Source organism: Mesoplodon bidens (assembly GCF_964165515.1).
Source record: "Mesoplodon bidens genome assembly, chromosome: 8".
NCBI classification, from domain to species: Eukaryota; Metazoa; Chordata; class Mammalia; order Artiodactyla; family Ziphiidae; genus Mesoplodon; species Mesoplodon bidens.
The window spans coordinates 100,199,070-100,220,241 of NC_138165.1; the positions used below are offsets into that span (position 1 = coordinate 100,199,070).

General features: G+C 38.3%; 1 protein-coding gene across 6 annotated transcripts in view; it reads right to left on the reverse strand.

Annotated features, from left to right (window-relative positions):
• DOCK10 (dedicator of cytokinesis 10) overlaps positions 1-21,172 on the reverse strand; it is a 293,328-nt gene that overhangs the window by 13,227 nt on the left and 258,929 nt on the right. For 5 of the 6 annotated variants that reach the window (XM_081241945.1, XM_081241942.1, XM_081241941.1 and 2 more), the window contains 11 exons: positions 20,309-20,433; positions 18,905-19,017; positions 16,931-17,068; positions 16,084-16,266; positions 15,556-15,666; positions 13,958-14,173; positions 10,036-10,093; positions 9,623-9,721; positions 6,745-6,851; positions 4,844-4,966; positions 4,592-4,705 (listed from right to left, as the gene is read on the reverse strand). In XM_081241945.1, coding sequence (XP_081098071.1) covers positions 4,592-4,705; positions 4,844-4,966; positions 6,745-6,851; positions 9,623-9,721; positions 10,036-10,093; positions 13,958-14,173; positions 15,556-15,666; positions 16,084-16,266; positions 16,931-17,068; positions 18,905-19,017; positions 20,309-20,433 — 1,387 coding nt within the window. The remainder of the gene's footprint in view (positions 1-4,591; positions 4,706-4,843; positions 4,967-6,744; positions 6,852-9,622; positions 9,722-10,035; positions 10,094-13,957; positions 14,174-15,555; positions 15,667-16,083; positions 16,267-16,930; positions 17,069-18,904; positions 19,018-20,308; positions 20,434-21,172) is intronic. The other variant, XM_081241944.1, reaches the window with a different exon arrangement.

Consider the following 21,172-nt stretch of genomic DNA (forward strand, 5'->3'; position numbering starts at 1 on the left):
CTCTTTTGCTTTTGCCCCAAAGTGATGAGAAGGCTGCATTTCAAGGCAACAGGAAATGTGACTTCTGCATTTTCCATAGTTCGATTTTTTAAAATGTCATTTTACAAGGCAACAAACGCCCTGATGTGCCATGGTTATGAAACAGCACGTATCCTAGTTAAGCAAGGACTTTGAGTCAGTAGTTAACATGCATGGATTATGAAACTTTTAGGCGACAGATATGATAAAAATGTACTTCAATAAACCAACAACGAAAATTATTGACTCTTTCTTAGATGTTTTTGCAGGTACTTCAGAATCTTGAAATAGCTCTGGATCATTATTGGGATGTCAAATATAAGTGCCCCTGCTATTATATTCCACCAATTCAGCGTTCACAAAGGAATGCATCCAAAGAGGAATCTAGTGTATAAAAGATGGGTCAGAAAATCACAATAAGCTAAATGTTAGGAAAAGGAAAAGTTCACAGATGCAGAGAAATGGTTTCATACAAACATGAACCCAAATATGAACCCAATTATTAGTATATATATATATATATATATATATATATATATATATATATCTCAGTGACTTTCATATAGGAGGGGAGCCAGAAGGGTGTATCACACCCCAATATGGAGATGATGGCTGTACACAATACACAGGCACCTTCCCTCCTACCCCCAATCCTTTTTCTATCAAGATTCTGAGGTGCATCTATACCCATGTAGGCATGATTGAGAATCATGGAATTTACATCCTTTGATGAACAGAATAAAATTCCCTCAAGCTTTTCACTCAATTCATTCCAGGGCCGTCTGATGTTTTAAGTTATTCAATGAGCATTCACTTGCTTGCTTTAATGCTAAATACCAGAGCCTAAGGATTTCATTGATTACAGTTGACGTTTGATCACTACTGGCGGTTCATTACTCTGGAGATGAACACTTCAGGGACACTTGAGAGGGTGTTTTATATAGGCTGCTCTGTGTAAAATTTCCATAGTCAATGATGCCAGGTGTTGCATTAGAAAATTCATGCTATGCAAGACTTGCGTTTTTATTAAAGCTCTCGCCACAAAAGAACAGTTTTCAACTTGTTTTCCAGGGTCTGGTTCATTGCAGACATAATATTAACTACTCTAGTCAGTACTATAAAGTGAAAATACTAGTCCACAGGGGACACTAAAATATTTACACAAAGGCCTTTGTGGAGGCAAAGAGCTGACTGCATGTTATATTCCCATAATCTTTGGAATATGATTGTGAGACATCAATTTGGATTAAAAGGTGAATTTTACAAGGACATAAGATACCATCATGAAAAAAAATTTTCTGACCATGGAGATTATGCTAATGAAATAGTCAAGATTTTCTCAGATCTTTAGAATCTTCATTCTGCACACATCTGGGGGGATGTGCAAATCTATTTGCTATTTCTTTATCATCAAATATAAAGTGATGTGCGCTGTCTGCTCCCATTTGAATACAACAGTTCACCCTCTCCACTTGGTGTCTTGGGATAGGTAGTTGAATATCATTTGAACAATGAAGACAGGCTCTAAATGACTGTTTATCAGAATGACCTCCATTAGTTCTCCTTGTTCAAAGGCAGCTGGGATTTGAGTTTACAGAGTACCATGCTTAGGCATGTCCTCAGGTCTGCAGATTTAACAAGACACTTTGCCTTTTAAGCTCAGGTTGTACTTTTAAATAAAAGGCAATTGAGAATACTGGCAACATTAAAAACAAAAAGTCAGGTGCACAGTCAGCACACTTTACTGAGGAATCTGCAAAAAGAACAAAGTTAGGTCATTTGAAAGTAGCTCTCCCCCATCCTTCCCCATTGCCCACCTCCCCCATTCTATTTAATAGAGGGGTTTCCAAGTATTCTTTTAGTAGGTGAGTTAAGGACACAGGACCCCAAATTTACAGATGAAGGTAGAAAATACTGATATAGTATGGATGGGGGAAAAGGATTTTAAAGAATTACAAAAAAGTATGTATTGGTCAGAGAAGCAGAGCTGACTGTGGACAATGTGGATATTGAAAGAATTAGCTTTTCCAGCTTACTCAGCAATAATTACATTGAACCACATGAAGTTGCTATCTTTGTAAGTAAAAAAAAAGGTTGATTATGGGCAATTTCATATGGTTCAAAATAACAGAGAAAATTCTGTGTCACAGAGCTCTAGGTCTTGGCATGTTATTGCCCCTCAGCTCATCCTCTAAAATTCTTACACAGCTTCTTTTTGCATCTCAGGAGACTTAACCTGATTCACAGGGTAAAGGTTTAATTCACTGCTCATCATTTACGTTGGGAATTAATACCATCACTTTCGAGAATGCTCAGAGCTCACAACCAAAGAGAGAGAGCCCTGTTTCTCCAGGATACTCATTTGGAAAAGGGCAGGGTCCTTTCAGGACACTGGGAAGGTGCCCACCAAGGGCCACCAATATAACTTTTGAGATTCTGCCCACCATGCACTTCTTAATCAGCTGCAACTCTGGTGGCCTGAACTGAGCAGGCAAATTCCAATACTGAGCCTGCTATCCATATATTTCAAATATGTGGTGCCCATATTTATCTGTGTGTGTGTGTGTGTGTTTGTGTGTGTATGCACGTTTTCAGACTACACCGACCTTTGTGCAGAAAGATATTATATATGAAAAATAAAGGATACATTTTTGTAATTCGGATAAATGGAATAAACACAGTTTAGTCTCAGAAATGCAGGATGACTCCAAAATGAATGGAAGCAGGATTATCTCACCTATCTCAAATGTTCATTTGCACAAAAAGTTAAGGTTCAGTAAAACCATAGGGAGGGAAGTGTGAGGCTTATTAGAGCATGCAAGTGGAGAGAGAGAGAACTTACCACAGCCTGGAACAATCAAGACCAAAAGAAGAAAAGAGTAAACATCTGCATTAAAATCTCATTGGAAAGGAGCATGATCGTTTCGTTTCCACCTGTTTAGTAATCAGTATCTTAGATGTTGGTTGGAGAAACCATCAGGTAGGCAATCTGCTTTTCATGACCAGACTCAATGGCAATTCATCACTTTTTCATTAGAAAGATCGCCTGAAGCGTTGTAAACTCAAACCTAGGTTTGCTGAATGTACGTCCTGTGAGCTACGTCCATGCTGCTCAGTTAGCCTGTGGCCATTCCCAGGAAACCCTTGCCTTTCCCTTACAATCCCTCAGCTCCCACATTCCCTTCCTGATGAGGTGTTCTGCTATTTTTCTTGCTAATGTTTCACTGAGGTCAAGAGTTATTTATTTTCTGTTTATTGCTGACTTGCAAGATACCATTTCCTTTTCTCTCTCCTCCTCTCCTGCAGATTCTCACATTTCTATCTCCCCAATATACACTGTCACTTCAGATAGGTCAGATTCTTTTCCAGGGAACCCCCAAAAGTGTAAATGTAGCTTCTTTTTGTAGACTGTCTCCACAGTCCTGATGCTCCCCCAGTGCAGTGGGGGAAATCTCGGTTGGATTAATTTGTTTATGGTAAGTGGCTGCCCAGTGACATTTTCCTTTCCAGGGAGAGAGCAGCTGTCTTTCTTAATTCAGACATTAGTTTTTAAGCTGCCTTTGGTGATTAGAGGACAATATATATTTTCCAAAAGACTTCAATATATATTTTCCAAAAGACTTCAGTGGGAAGTGATCTAGAATGACCATGCTGGATTTGACATGTTTGTTCGCAGCCTTAAAAGATTCTGAGGAGAACAAGAAGCCATGTGAAACTGTGCCTTACATGAGGGGAGAAAAAAAAGGAAATGAGAGGGCTGAGAGTCATTACCACTGCGAAAATAAAAGAATGGAATGATTCTCCATGAAAACAATAGTCTGAAATATGGCTGCTGAAATATACTAGTGTTATAAGCCTGCCTGGATGGTGACTGGGTATATCCTACTTAAAGCACTACTCAGAGACATTCCAAGTTAATATATAAGTTCACTTTGCTTTTAAGACAATGCTATGGCTCGCTAATATTGTCAGTCTTGTTCATTGTTCATGCAGTAAGCTGAGAAAAATCACTTTGAAATTATATTGACCTGCAATATAAGAAACAAAACAACCAGATTATGCTCTGCTTAGGAGCAGTGATGGTTTGAAAGTAGGAGAAAAGAAAATGCATGATTTTAAAGTTAAAAGTTCATGGCTTTGATATGGTAGAGCCCCTAGGAATTCTTTACTTCCTGGAATGTTATGGATTTCATTGCCAAAAATATATTCATTTAAATTTCATTTTCAAATATGATGCAAACCTATAATTAGACATTTTGGGGGGAACTGGAGGAGGAGGGTGTTGAAGAAGTGCCCTATTTCTTCAAGAAGTTTGAAATCACTGTTTTACCTCAATGTGTATTAAGACCCATGGAGGTCTCCGCTCATTTTTTTCTTAATTTAGTATGTTCCTTTGGCCAAACATATAGACCCTCACACAGAGAAACACTCAAATATACCTAGACACATTCCCACCTCCACCTCCACTCCCTCAATCCTTTGGCACATGTAGTTAGATGTCTTGTAAAGAATGAAGAACAGCAATCAACCACTTAATAGAACTTAGAGGCCATGCTGGTTGTAGGAAACTTACCTGCCCATAAAATGCCACACGATAGTAGCGACCGAAGAGCCGCTTCTCTGAATTCACCACCTCTGCAACTTTCAGATACGACCGATGAATGTCGTAGTAGAGATCTGATAATTTCTGAAACCAGAAGTGAAGGGTTTCGTGAAGATGATACTGATATCAAAAATAGGGAGTTTCTACTTTTGGAAATTGTAAGTAATTCTCCAATGTAATGAAGGATATTTGAACTAACTAAAGGATATTTAGAACACCTACTTTGAAGTCTCTCTGCTTCTCAAAGACCGCAATGATGGGTTTGTTGACATCAGCGATGAGCTCATATCTCTCAGACTTCCACAGGAACTCCACACACAGGTACAGCTGCTCCACCAGGATATTCTGCAATTCCGCAAACGGAAATGAGATTTTACACTGTGAAGATTGTGGCTCATCCCTGAAACTTGCTTTCAAAACTGTTGAACAGTCCATTTTTTTCATAGTGGGATTTCTGCATTCCCTATCTTTGCAATTGGCAGTTACATCCATCCTGGGAGGGATGGTGGTGTCTTCTTGCAGCCTTCTCTTTCCTTATTAGTGCCTCAAACTTGCTAATTTAAATCTATAACAAGTATTCAGATCTGTCTGTTTTTTTTTTTTTTCCATTCCTACAGTCACTGGCTTAGATCAAACCCCCGTTTCTTCATTCCCAGATCCCTGGAGTAGTCTTCAAGCTAATGTTTTCCCTCGCCAGTTGGTCCTATTGGTCCTATGTGTTACTCCCTGGTAATCTTTGTTTCTAAAACATAAACCTGACCATGAACTTGCCACTACCCTAAACCTTTGGAGGCACTCCAGTGGCTATGAACTGCTGTCCAAACTCTCTAGCATGACATTGAAGGAGCTCCAGAATCAGGCACCAACCTCCTTTTCAGTGCCACTCTCTTTCAACACTTTCGCACTGACTTTACACTTTGGCTATACCAGACTGTACCACACCATTCTCAGAATACTTTACAATTTCCACACTTTTGCCTGTGAAGTTGCTGTTGCTCCTATAAGAAGCTTATTTTCTTATTTGACACCTTCAGGTCCCATCAAATGTCAAGACAGTGCAAAAGTCTGCAGAGTTTTTATTTATGCCTCATTCATCTGCATTCCAATCACTTTCATGTAAAAAATTATTCCCCTTTTAATTGCTGCTATATATGATGCCTAGATTTATAGTTACTGGGTCTTAGACTGGTTACGCCCCACCCTGAAGGAAGTTTGTCTTTCACAAGATTCTGAACTCTTTAAGAGCTGGGATTATGCCTTATTATCTTTGTCTTCCCAAATACATTTGCTTTACTTATCTTTGTCTCAATGCCTCTCATATACTAGTAGTTTAATAAATGTTCAACTGAATCAAATTATATACTCTCTAAAGCAAGTGGATAATATTGCTGGAATGTTTTCAGTGTCTTTTAAGAAAAGATTTTAAACATTATTTGAAATAGTTCATATAAATACATAATTGCATTTACTATTTATTTTCAATGTACATTAAATTAATGTACAGCCATATACAAAATTTCATTAAAATCTACCCCAGATTTTTTTCTGTATCCTTTTTTAAGTCTATGTAATATTATGAATAAAAAATTAGCTTATGAAATATTTTATTTACTTGAGGAGGGGAGCTCTATTTTCTTCACCTGAATTATTGCTAAGTAATTCCAGGTAGAGAGCTTCTTTTGAAAAATAACCATGGTTTGCATACCAGAAGGTTTTCTGCAGAAACTAGTGTTATTTTCTGCTCAAGTCTATTTGTTAATAAATTTTCTAATGCATTAAATAAAGTTGTGACCAGCTCAACAAATTTTCAGTATCCCTTACCACATTTACTGAAGGACTAAAGATTTTATATTTTGTAGAAGAGCTGATCATATATATTTGGCTCCATCTTAGAGAAGTAAAATTTAGTTTAAATTTTCATTGAAAATTTTGCTTTATCAATGGAATCTGATATCTATTAATCTTAGTTTAATTTTAGCCTGCATTTTATTTTGCCTAAGTCATGTTATAGGATAACTTTATTTGATTTCTGAGTAAGATTTTCTCCCCCCTATTTAGCTTAATGTTACAATTCAATGCATCTTTTTACTCAATTACTGTACACTCAATCATTTTGGTCTAACCTCATTGTATGGTGTGTCTTGCATTCCTGAATCTTCTTTCATTGCCCCTTCTTCTTTAATATTTGGTGTAATGCTCAGAAAAGCTGGCCAGCCCATAGAGAACATGCCTTGAGAGGACAAAGCAAAATGTATCATTATTTGAGACAAATCCTGCTTGGATTAGACAGTGCTTTTCTTCATGATGTGACATGTGGTGGTTATAAAACTCACACACTCAATGAGATGGTTAGATTATGATTGTTGATAAATATTCTCTTCTAGGCAACCAATCTTCCCCTTTTTTATAATTATTTTTTATCATTTTCATGTGACCTGCTTTCTATAACGAGCTGGCATGGGATTATGGACAGAGCACAGGCTTGCAGATTGATGTAACTCCAATATTCTGGTTTAATTAACCTCTTGGAGTCTGTATCCCTCAACCACAGACATTGATATCTATCTCAAAAGATGTTGAAAGGATTCAAAGTGTTAGTATTTGAGAAAACACCTGGTATCATCAGTGCATTGTAAAGACAATACTCAGTACTTACTAACTTTCACTCTTTTGCATTATCTAGAAAACTTCTCAAATTTTCTTAGCCTCTTGGCCACCAAGCTTAAAAAAGATCTGGCTCTGCGGATGTATATGAAAACAGTTGATAATGGGTAATATGCTAATCAAGGGATCAGATCATAACGTCGGGGAGTATCAGAGGTTAAGAGCACAGTCTGGAGTGACAGACCAGCCCTTGAACTTCAGCCCCATCACAAGCTAACAAGGGAGTCTGCGGCAGGTTGCTTAACTTCTTTAGGTTTTCTCACCTGTAAACATGAGGTGATAACAGCACCTAACTCAGACTCCTTATTGGCAACTAATGGAGATATGGCCAGTACAGAGCTTAGTGCAGTGGCTGCCCTGGAGCAAGTGCTTTTTAAGTTATAGTTAATACTTGTATAGATATTTCCATTTTTAATAATCAGATCATTGGCTATATGACTAACATCACCCCCAAACATGCTAGAAATGACGATAATAATGATTGCAATTGAATCCTTGCATTAAAAATTCTACTTTCCTACTTTTTATTAATATTTTTCTTTGGTAATTAAACACATTAACTATATGAGCATCGACTGGAGCAGGAAAAGTCATGACATACTTCTGTGGGATGATGATGATTGTTAGTACAACTGAGGAAGCCATGTTTTCTGGAGTCACCTCAATTCACCTATACAGTCATCCCTCAGTATCTGCAGGGGATTGATTCCAGGACCTCCACAGATATCAGATATCAAATTCTACAAATGCTCAGTTTCTTTATAAAAAATGGCATAGTACAATTGGTCCTCCATATCCATGGGTTCTCACTGATGGAGCGGCTGGTTGAATCTGCAGATCTGGAATCCCCGGATACGGAGGTTTGACTGCATTCTTATCATGTGTGCATTGTAGTGAAGGGACAGTTTAATTCTTTGACTTAGAAACATCATAACCTACAACTTCTCAAACTGACACCTAGCTTTACCTGGTTTCTCCAATTTTGTTTCAGTTAGAATATAAAACTATATGGTATCTGATTATGAAAATAATTAGATGGGGAGGAAGGGCATGCTAAATACAACAATGATGGTTTTGATGACTTGCCTATAAAAATAGGGCTAAGTAGGAAGTGTGAAACTGAGCAAGAAGATCCCTGACTTTTATTGTGGACATGAGTCATAAAGCCAGGTCTGGTCCCTTCTCCAAGGCCCTCAAACAAGTGAGCTCACTGTCTCAGAATTCAGTCTGGTCATTTGCTTCAAATATCTTATTTGCAAAATCCACTGAAACTCTTTAGGAAATAAATACATATTTAAAAGAATAAGGGACCAATTATGTTTCCAAAATATTGTAACCAAAGTCCTTTTCCCTTTTGTTTAGTTTTTTTTTTTTTTTTTTCTTTTTGCGGTATGCGGGCCTCTCACTGTTGTGGCCTCTCCCGTTGCGGAGCACAGGCTCCGGATGCGCAGGCCCAGTGGCCATGGCTCACGGGCCCAGCCGCTCCGCGGCATATGGGATCCTCCCAGACCGGGGCACGAACCCGTATCCCCTGCATCGGCAGGCGGACTCTCAACCACTGCGCCACCAGGGAGGCCCCTGTTTAGGTATTTTAATCTTAACATCTAAAGATCTGTTTCTGTTGTTCATACAGTGAGTTTTCCACTGAATTTTGAAAGTTAAGATAGTGATGTGAAAGAGACCGTGGTTCATAAACTCTGGGTTTGAACAAACTTTTGCAAGGTTACATTGACAAATTTTTTTAAACAAAGAGTAATTCTTTAGTTATTGTTAGAAAATCTCTATCAAATGTTAAAGATGGAATATTTTTAACTGAAGGAAAACCATACTGTAAATTATTATATTTTATAAATTGTGAGAATCAGTGTATGCTTTACAAAAAGAAAATGGAGCCTGTTGATTATAAGTGTAGTCCTGTATATACACTATATTTATATGTCTCTCTTTCTGCACCCCTTATTTTGAATAAGCAGTTGTATTACATTTCAACAGTTGAATGGATTTCTCCTGCAATTTTAAACAATTCACCCATTTCAGAATAAAATCCCGAAGACAGACTACCATGATAATTGGTAGTAAAACATGGCCATAATATTGGATAAAATGCAGTTCTGTTTGCTGAGAGCTCTTTAGGTCTCTAAACTTCATAAAAGTTTGGATGGATGGGATTTCTGAATGGTAGAAACTCTAGGTTTTTATGGAGTAAATTATGTAGGTCTGAGATAGTTTTTGCTTCTAGGAATACATTTAAGGTTTCACTGATAAATAATTGAAGCAGTGACTTGGTTTTCTCAGCACCATTCCCTGGGGATAAAGGAGCCCAGTTAGATCACTCACTTCCTCCACTGGGAGTTGTTAGTAATAGGTTGCTATCACGGGGGTGGATATCCTCCGGGAGAAAGGATGGTGTGCAAATCTTTTCCATTTTCCAGTAACCTATGGTAGTGCAAGATGAGGTTAGGACATTGTCACATGTTTATGTTAATTCAAGTTTATGTTAACCAATGAAGCTTTCTCATTTGGAACTAAGAAGCGGACCAGTTAGCCTGGTTGTACATAAAATAAACATGATAATGGCATGGAAGAGAGAGTTAAAACTTAAAAGTACAGCATAATTAGAAATATCTGTGAAACTTAACATTGCTTAATAAAACATCAAGATTAATAAAACTTAAAATTAATAAATACATTTTAAGTTAGGTTTCAACATGTTGATTTCTGGACTTTCTCCCCTCACAAGGTTGTCTTACCCCTTCTTTTTAGGTATTCCGCAATGAGGGCAGCTATATGAATGTAACACATAGCAGCCTGTAAGAAAAAAGAAAACAGTTTGAGAGGAAGATTTTACCATTTATCTAATACTGTAGATTTTACTATCTATCTTATTAGGACTAATCCAAGGTGAGTCAGTATTCCAAGTCAGAATATGTAGCGAAATCCTTTTCATGGTAGAACCGGAAATAAGAATCAATTATATTTCCAAAAAGTTCACCATCAAGAATAAAATGTCTATTTGGGATTTTTTTGGGTTTGTTTTCTTGATGAAGTTTTCAGGTGGGTGAATGAGCGGGTGTGAAGAATTTTCCCATAGAATTATCTTCTTTCCATAATAGCTATGTCTCCCCTCTCTCTCTAAATAGCACCTGGATATAAACTAGAAGTAAAAATAAGCCATCTTCTTACTTTTTTCTACTTCCAGTAATGTCCCCCTTAGAATTTCTAATGCCTTTAAAATGGTAGCCGCACAAGGCGTCACTTGATAAAATAGTGTGAACTAATGTATCACGTGTGCTTTCCTCAACCAGATTATTTGAGCGACATTTTTTGGTTCTGTAAAATCTCCTGCAAAGCCCTCAAACACTGCTGAACACAGAGTAGACCCTGACCTGTTGAAGAGTTCAAATGACTTCAACTTTGCCTTTTGAAGTTTCATGGAGAAACTCCTCCATTTTCAGGGTGGTCCAAGGGAACTGGAGCTGCTATTTTTGTCCTCACCAAACTGCTACCAAGTGAGGCCTCTGGTCAGATCTACTTCCATCCCAGAGTCCTTCACATGTATTTAGAAGGACTTCAGTTTTCCTACGCAAATTCATCTCTTCCCAAAAAGCGCACTATCCTGGGAATACAGTAAAGCAGAACTTCCCCACTTGGTGTCCAGAAGCCACTTGGGTGCTGTGAATTGCTGCACATAAATCCTCCCAGTGTTTAAACAGACATTAAAAAGTTACCTATTGTGATACACCATATTAACAAATTGAAGGAGAAAAACCATATGATCATCTCAATAGATGCAAAGAAAGCTTTTGACAAAATTCAACACTGATTTATGACAAAAACACTCCAGAAAGTAGGCATAGAGGGAACTTACCTCAACATAATAAAGGCCATATATGACAAACCCACAGCCAACATTGTCCTCAATGGTGAAAAACTGAAACCATTTCCACTAAGATCAGAAACAAGACAAGGTTGCCCACTCTTACCACTATTATACAACATAGTTTTGGAAGTTTTAGCCACAGCCATCAGAGAAGAAAAAGAAATAAAATGAATCCAAATTGGAAAAGAAGAAGTAAAGCTTTCACTGTTTGCAGATGACATGATACTATACATAGAGAATCCTAAAGGTGCTACCAGAAAACTACTAGAGCTAATCAATGAATTTGGTAAAGTAGCAGGATACAAAATTAATGCACAGAAATCTGTGGCATTCCTATACATTAATGATGAAAAATCTGAAAGTGAAATTAAGAAAACACTCCCATTTACCATTGCAACCAAAATAATAAAATATCTCAGAATAAACCTACCTAAGGAGACAAAAGACCTGTATGCAGAAAATTATAAGACACTGATGAAAGAAATTAAAGGCGATACAAATAGATGAAGACATATACCATGTTCTTGGTTTGGAAGAATCAACATTGTGAAAATGAGTATACTACCCAAAGCAATCTACAGACTCAATGCAATCCCTATCAAACTACCACTGGCATTTTTCACAGAACTAGAACAAAAAATTTCACAATTTGTATGGAAACACAAAAGACCCCAAATAGCCAAAGCAATCTTGAGAAAGAAAAATGGAGCTGGAAGAATCAGGCTCCTGGACTTCAGACTATACTACAAATCTACAGTCATCAAGACAATATGGCAATGGCACAAAAACAGAAAAATAGATCAATGGAACAAGATACAAAGCCCAGAGATAAACCCACACACATATGGTCACCTTATCTTTGATAAAGGAGGCAGGAATGTACAGTGGAGAAAAGACAGCCTCTTCAATAAGTGGTGCTGGGAAAACTGGACAGGTACATGTAAAAGAATGAAATTAGAACACTCCCTAACACCATACACACAAAAAAACTCAAAATGGATTAAAGACCTAAATGTAAGGCCAGACACTATCAAACTCTTAGAGGAAAACATAGGCAAGATCCTTTTTGACCCACTTACTAGAGAAATGGAAATAAAAACAAAAATAAACAAATGGGACCTAAGGAAATTTAAAAGCTTTTGCACAGAAGAGGAAACCATGAACAAGATGAAAAGACAACCCTCAGAATGGGAGAAAATATTTGCAAGTGAAGCAACTGACAGAGGATTAATCTCCAAAATTTATAAGAATCTCATGCAGCTCAATATCAAAAAAACAAACAACCCAATCCAAAAATGGGCAGAAGACCTAAATAGACATTTCTCCAAAGAAGATATACAGATTGCCAACAAACACATGAAAGGATGTGCAACATCACTAAGCATTAGAGAAATGCAAATCAAAAGTACAATGAGGTATCACCTCACACCAGTCAGAATGGCCATCATCAAAATGTCTACAAACAATAAATGCTGGAGAGGGTGTGGAGGAAAGGGAACCCTCTTGCACTGTTGGTGGGAATATAAATTGATACAGCCACTATGGAGAACAGTATGGAGGTTCCTTAAAAAACTAAATATAGAACTACCACACGACCCAGCAATCCCACTACTGGGCATATACCCTGAGAAAACCGTAATTCAAAAAGAGTCATGTGCCACAATGTTCATTGCAGCTCTATTTACAATAGCCAGGACATGCAAGCAACCTAAGTGTCCATCAACAGATGAATGGATAAAGAAGAAGTGGCACATATATACAATGGAATATTACTCAGCCATAAAAAGAAATGAAATTGAGTTATTTGTACTGGGGTGGAGGGACCTAGAGTCTGTCATACAGAGTGAAGTAAGTCAAAAAGAGAAAAACAAATACCGCATGATAACACATATATATGGAATCTAAAAAACAAACAAAAGAATGGTCATGAAGAACCTAGGGGCAAGATGGGAATAAAGATGCAGACCTACTAGAGAATGGACTTGAGGATACAGGGAGGGGGAAGGATAAGATGGGACAATGTGAGAGAGCAGCAGTGACATATATACACTACCAAATGTAAAATAGATAGTAGGAGGCAGCCACATAGCACAGGGAGATCAGCTCGGGGCTTTGTGACCACCTAGAGGGGTGGGATAGGGAGGGTGGAGGGAGGGAGACGCAAGAGGGAAGAGATATGGGAACATATGTATATGTATAACTGATTCACTTTGTTATAAAGCAGAAACTAACACACCATTATAAAGCAGTTATACTCCCATAAAGATGTTTAAAAAGATAAAAAGTTACCTATTGATTTATAACCATCACACAGTGGCCTCTTCTCATGTGCCTTTTAGGGGTTTTAACCTTTCCAACGCTAGTTCAGGCTAGCTGCACAGGAGGACAGATTAACCTAACCTAAGTTGACTCACCTCAACGGTGAGTTTCCCCATTCAACCCCAATTCCAGGGAAGAAGTTTTAACACACAGAACATCAACTTATATAACTCAATTTCCAGACACCCTTACAACCATCCTCCTTAGCCTCAGGCTTTTAGCATTTGGTCTCCATTACACATCCTACAACTGCAGTTGGCCCCCAAGACACTGGCTTTTATTTGATATTATTTACCTGGAGTTAGGCAGCCTCGAATCCTACATGCAAATGTAATGCACATAACATATAATTAGGTCATATCAACTTTAGTGGGGAAATATGATAACTTTTTATATTCCTGCTGTAAATGATAACCCAATTATCCTGATCAAGAGGACACCTAATGAAGAATGACTGAGTCTTTGCTAATCACCTCAGATAAGTCTCCGTTTCTCGCATGAATTTTGGCCATGCTTTCCAGCCAGGTCCTCCGTAGCTCGGGGGTGCTTGCGTAGGAGTTTGCCAGGCTGTACTGGAGATCCACCAGCATCTCGGGATCCTTCTCATGCTCCTTCATCTGAGCCGTGGCCATTAAAACAGTCCTTATACGTTTAGTCAGATCTTTCACCTCTGCTGGGAAATTGCTGTTCTTTGGAAAACAGAGAGGCTGGGTCATTATCTGTATAGAACTCACAAATTAACTCACTTCAAGTTACGTTCTTAGCTATGGCTTGGCATCACAGTCTAGTGCATTCTAAATATTGTTCACAAATATGTATATTCTTTATGGGCAAATTCTGTGTATTGTGATTGCAGCTGTACCCATTTGAAGATGAATTGTAGTAGATTCCATTTTGTCTCCTAGCCTACCTTCTTCTAGTAATAGCATCCCAGCATCCTCTAGCATCCTCTCTGGCTCTAGTTCACATGATTTGAATGGGTCTACTTCATACCCAGGCACCAGGGGTGACACATGATATGGGCCTGGCCAATCAATCATATTCTTTTATACTCCAGGTCACAGTGATTGGCTTAGGGATGCACATATGAAACAAGGTTGGATCAAAGAGACTCAGTCCTGGGACTTTAATTGGCGATATAGAACAAGGTGCTTTTCCCACCCGTAGAATATACCATTGTCCTCAGAATTTCTGAGAGAGTAAGCTCATGGGGAGAGCCTACCTGTAAATGAAGTAAAGGAAGAAGAAAACTGAACTGAGAGGCAAAGAGAGAAGTAAAAATAGAGGCAGTAGGGGAAGGGGATCTGAAAACATTATTTTAATCCCTGGGTTCAGCCATGCCTGACACCAGGCTCTATCCCTGAACTTTTCAATATTATAACTGAAGGACAAGTCTCCAGAAAGGTTTTTATTTTTTAAATTAATTTGTTTTATTTATTTATTTTTGGCTGCGTTGTGTCTTTGTTGCTGTGTGCGGGCTTTCTCTGGTTGCAGTGAGCGGGGGCCGCTCTTTGTTGTGGTGCACGGGCTTCTCATTGCGGTGGCTTCTCTTGTTGAGGAGCATGGGCTCTAGGTGCATGGGCTTCAGTAGTTGTGCCTTGCAGGCTCTAGAGCGGATGCTCAGTAGTTGTGGCGAACGGGCTTAGTTGCTCCACGGCATGTGGGATTTTCCTGGACCAGGGCTCGAACCCGTGTCCCCTGCATTGGCAGGTGGATTCCCAACCACTGTGCCACCAGGGAAGCCTCTCCAGAAAGTTTTAAAAGAGATAAAATGAATTTGACCAAGAATGGGATTATGAGAGAAACACTGTTTCTTGGTATCTGATATTTGTGGTTAGTTTTCTTGTTAAGTATCATTCAACCCCATATCTTGGAAATTCCACTAAACTGAGTATATGCTGAAAGTGTAAGAGCTGATTATCCATTTAAGCAAGCGGACTCACTATAAGTACTCAAAGGGTAAATAAACAAAATACAGAATTTGTATTTTTTATGATTTTGGTATCTCATGAAAAGAATCCAGTTTAGTTTATTACCAATTCTTTAAAAAAGTCCACAAAGCATTTCTTACTTTCATTTGCTTGTCTCCATTAGCAAAATTATTGGTAATTGCAAGGGAATGTTGAAACCGAGAGCCTCCAATTCCAGCATCAGCTATTAACTGGCTTACGGCCTTGATAAGCTGAAAGAGAAAAGGAAAACAAAACCTCAAAAGCAAGTAACTCTGAAATACTAGTTGTAAAGAAATCCATTGAGTTGGATGAATGTATCATTAATTTCTCCCTGTAGGCCCAATGAATGTGCACAGAATCTGGTGGGATTCGGCATCCTAGAAACAATCATGGTCCCTGAGTTATGTATTCTATGATTCTATTCCCTGGCAGAAGAAAGGAAAAGTACAGGTGGAGTTATGGGTTTTGCTGATTTCTGCCCAGCCACACTCTTTCTATGAATCGGAACACAGTGTGTTGGGAATCTTTAAGGAGGAATCTGATGGAAGAGTTGGGAACTGGTTGCCCTGGAAACAGTAGGCTTTTATCAACGCTGAAACAAATGAGTGGTTTTAACAACAACATTAATGGAAATCGGCAGCACTTACTTGTAAGTGAGACCGGACAATTGACTTTTGCTTGTTAAATTCAAAATTCTTCCTCATAAAAAAGTATAGAAGTGCTGATGCTTCCGTCTGAGTTGACCGTGACCTGTGGTTGCAGCATTTTAGGACTTCATAGCAGAATGATCCACACAAGTCGGCAGGCCCTTGGAAGAACGCTGAAGGAAACTACAAAACAGAAGTGCTGGTGAAGTGAGCAAATTCCTTCATTTTGCTCTGTTTATTCTCAAATTTTAAAATCCCTTAGAATAAAATCTTTCTTTCTTTTTTCTTAACCTAGACTTTTTCTCCCATTTGCAGGTGGAAGAGTATATAATCTTATTTACTGAAGTCTATCTTAGTATTTCTTTTTTTTTTCCTAGAAATAATCATTCTCTACGTTGTAAGTATCCCTTGCATCAGTAATGGATGACTACCCAAAGCAATGGAATGAGAGCTCTGAAAGAGTTTCTATTCACCCAACACTGTAAAACCACCAGGGTCCTCAAAGGTGGACTCTCCTGTATCTAATGCAGAACCTTTGACTTGGCAGGAATGGACCCCACAGTTGATGGTGTATATTTTACCTAACTCTCTGCCACAAACACTGAGAACCCAAAGAATTGATGATCAGGTGCTAATTTTACTCCCTTGTGATATCCAGCAGATAGGGTGCCAAGGCTGTGAACTTATTTTGAGACCATGAATCAAATAGTTTAATAAAACCAAATAAATCAAATAGAAGAATACAAACTTTCTTCCCTCGATACTGAGAAATGAAAGGATTAATATGTGTTTATTGTCAGCAATAAACACTTCACTGAGCTTTTCTTGGAACTTGGAGGACCCTTACCTTGCATACAAATAGCCTCAAAGAGGCAAATACGTGCTTCAGTGCTGTGGCTGACTGGTTGACTTGAAAAAAGAGCATGTAGGTATCAAAGACCCTTTTCATCATTGAATTTTGACATTCAGATTGTTGGAGTTGTCTCTGGAAATTTAACACAGCAGTTATTTAGGATGAGTGAAAGGACACCTGTATTCTCTCAAAAAATATTTACTCTGGTCCTACTATGTGATAGGCACAATTCTGGGTGTGGAAATAAAGTGCTGAATAAGCTCTATGTTCCCAATGAAACTTACATATAGCAGTGATTGAAAAAAGTTACTAAATAAGAAAATAGAGTAGAATAATATATGATGGAAAGTAATTGCTTTGGGGGATAAGATTACTTTATATAGGGTGGTTAAGACCTCTCTAATGGATGAATTGACATGTGAGCTGAAAAAGTCATGCATGAGCAGATCTGGGAGGATTGTCCAAGGAAGGAAGAACAGTTGGTACCAGGGACTTGAGATGGAATGGAGCTTATGAGTTCAAGCAGAGAAAAAAGAAAAAAGAAAAAAGAGAAAAAAGAGCAGAGTAGCCTAAGCATGGTTAGTGGGGCAGGGTCGGGAGAGAGGTAGCAGAGGTGCTCACAGACAGGCAGGTCCTCAAAGGCACTGATAGAGCCTGTAAGATGTATGAGATTTGATTGACATTTCCATCAAGCAATAAAGAATTAAAATGTGGATTTTTTTTTCGACTGCCGTGCTGACGTTTTACTTGAAAATAAAGACTTTCTTGCTATAATCATTCTGTTTGGTGCAGACTATTCAACCGACCCAACTTTTTCTAATTTAACCCTTAACATTTGAAAGCTCATTAGGTTGAGCTAATGTTTTTAATAACTTCATTGAGGTGTAATTGACATAATTTCTATAGTTCATATTTTATAAAATTTTATATTTTATATTCTATTGTATGGATATGTTTTAATACCACTATTTTAAAAAATCCATTCACCTGTGATGTACTTTTGGGTTGTTTCCAGTGTTTAATTATTAAAAAACAAAGCTATGAATATTGATGTACAAAGCTTTGTGTGAACAAATGCTTTTATTTTTCCTGGGTAAATTCCTAGTATTGGAATGGCTGGTCACATGATAGATTATGTTGAACCTTCATTCCAGCATACTTTTTTTCAAGGTGTTTGTATCATTTTGTATTCCAACCATCAGTGAATGAGAGTTCCAGTTTCTCCATATACTCGCCAAAACTTGGTATGGTCAGTCTTTTTAACTGCAGCCATTCTAATGATAGGTAGTGGAATCACTTCACCAAAGATATAGAGATGGTAAGTAAGCACACAAAAAGATGCTCAACATTGTCACTCTGTTTTCTCTAGCTGTTGTATCTGTTTATCTGTTGTATCTAGCTGTCACTTGTCTCTCCCCCTTTTATTTATTTATTTATTTTTTTGCGGTATGCAGGCCTCTCACTGTTGTGGCCTCTCCTGTCGCAGAGCACAGGCTCCGGATGCACAGGCTCAGAGGCCATGGCTCACGGGCCCAGCCGCTCCGCGGCATGTGGGATCTCCCCGGACCGGGGCACGAACGCATGTCCCCTGCATCGGCAGGCGGACTCTCAACCACTGCGCCACCAGGGAAGCCCTTGTCTCTCCCTTTGATACTGAAAAAGTAGAGTCACCTTCTCGCTCAGCCCAACTTGCCTGACAGTAAAGCAAGAGAAACAAGGAAGAAAGATTGTCTATTATTGGACAATAAGGAAATATGTCTGTGTGTATATCAACTGAGCATTCGCCAACTTTTGATAAATTCTGAATCTCTTCTTTAACGTGTTTTCCACTCACACTTAGGTTGATTTATGTAAGGTTAATACATTTCATTAAATGTCATAAAAACCTTAAAAACATATTCTTGACTTCACATGACTTTTCCACCTTTCATTTTATCATATTACAGAAGAAGTTACAGTCACACTCACCTGGTGGACCTGAGTGAAGAGGGCTAGTAGGTCTAGAATAGTCAGGCAAACCTCTGTAGCAATATTGGCCTCTGTGTCCACGTGGTGCACGATGTCTATTTCATTGGAGTTGCCTACAAAATAAAGTAGAAAATGCATAAATATCTGAGACAAATTTTTGTACCCTATAAAGAACTTTTTTCTATTACAACATAGTCAATGTTTACTGGTGTTTTGATGAGTAATTTTATTAAATCAAAGTGCTTTCATTTGCTCAATTTCTTTATCGGCTGAAGCAAAAACAGAGACAGAGTTTTTAGTGGGCGCTATAGACTGAATGTTTGTGTCCCCGCAAATTCATATGTCAAAGCCCTAATCCACAATATGATGGTATTTGGAGGTGGAGACTTTGAGAGGTAATTAGGTTATGAGAATGGAGCCCTCATGAATGGGATTAGTGCCCTTATAAAAAGAGACACCAGAGAGATCATCTCTCTCTCTCTGTCATGTGAGGACACAGCAAGAAGTTGGCCATCTGCAAACGTGGTTCTTACCAGACATCAAATCTGCTGGCGTCTTGATCTTGGATCTCTCATCCTCTAAAACTATGAGAAATAAATGTTTGTTGTTTAAGCTACATTGTCTGTGGTATTGTGTTGTAGCAGCTCGAACTGATTAAGACAGTGTGTGTGCCCTTTTATTTTGCCAGCTATAGAGTTTCCAAAGGACCAGAGTAGTCTGTTCTCCATTATTTCTCACTACTTTTCCACTGATTCAGCCATTGGTAGAGTCATATTTCCTCCATAACCAGTCTGGGTCAAGTTTTATGGTCCCAGATTAATAGACCAAACGTAGAGTCTCAGTGGATGATCTGCATTAATGGCCTCGTCAGAAAGGGAGTAAATGTGTTTATAGGTTAAGGCAAATACCTTCAAACAGCTAACTGTGGTCACGTGTCCATAATCAAGAACACTTACATGATACAAAAACACCAGATCCCATTTTCTCCTCATTCACACCTGGAGTGTGTGCAACACTGGATTCAAGATGGCACACTTGCTGCTTCTAGGACATGGACAACTTTCTCCCCTTCCCAAAGAGTGGACAATAATCCGGTTGAGAGAGGCCACCCTAACCTCTCACAATGCCAAGTCACTTGGTTCCAGAGGAGCTACAGTGAACACACTATATTGAGAGTTTTACTTTTCCCCCTTCTCCTCATAAGGACACTACATTTTTTTAGATGCTTCCGGCTGATTCTCTCCTCCCAGAAATGTTCCTCAGGCTACAGCAAGCCTGAAAACCAGTGGTCTCAGGGGCACAGCAACATTCCTTACATTTCTGAAACATAATGCATTTTATGTCCTGCACACATCTAGAGAAAAATGATAACCATCTTGTTGCTATTATTTCTGGTATACTTACTTGTCATGGTATTGTCTAACATCTGTAGGAGTTTAGGGTTAGAAAGTGCATTTTTGCCTCGAATTATTGGTAAAGTTTGTGATCTGTGCTGCTTCTGTCCTTCATGACTGGAAATGGTGTGCATCCTGAAAATGAAATGACAAAAATGCTTAAAGTCATAGGGATATGATAACCAAATTTTCATTCAAATTCTCCTGATTGAGTCAAATGTTAAAAAATTTTTGAATAGAGACTTTTTATTAAAAATATTAATTATAGGTGACATGATGAGAAGAACTTTTAAAAGTGCCTTTGGACAAATTTTATTTAAGCCAAAGAAGGGTTCAGAATGATAATGGATACTAAAGGGTAACAGACAAATAATAGATGCTGAATTAAATTCTGCACAAACATATTCATTATTATTTAATGAAATCATGGGATTCCATGCATGTTATTGGTTGATCAGAAAGGCATAGTGGTAGACATTAAAAAAGTATAATATTATATAGTTCAATTGTATCAATTATTTTTAGGAGGTAAAATGTAAAAAAGTAAAATCTAGTCTAAAACAACCCTTTGTCTCCTACTTCTTTGCATTTAGAAATTCTTACAGGATTTGTTTTTGCATTTGTGTCATGCCCACAGCAGGGCTGACATATGATCCTTGTCGGGGAGAGAGCTGTGGGCGCTTCTGGGCTGCTGCTTTCCCAGAGCAGGGACAATGGCCAGGGCTCTTATTCAATGCCCCTTGGCACTTCTAACTGGGGGAATGAGGAAGTAGGAATATTTCTTGTTCCCGACTTTCATTTAAGCTATCATTTCATTTAAGCTTTCATTTAAGCTATCTGATGGCCAAGGTCATAGAAAATTTCTTTGAGGAAA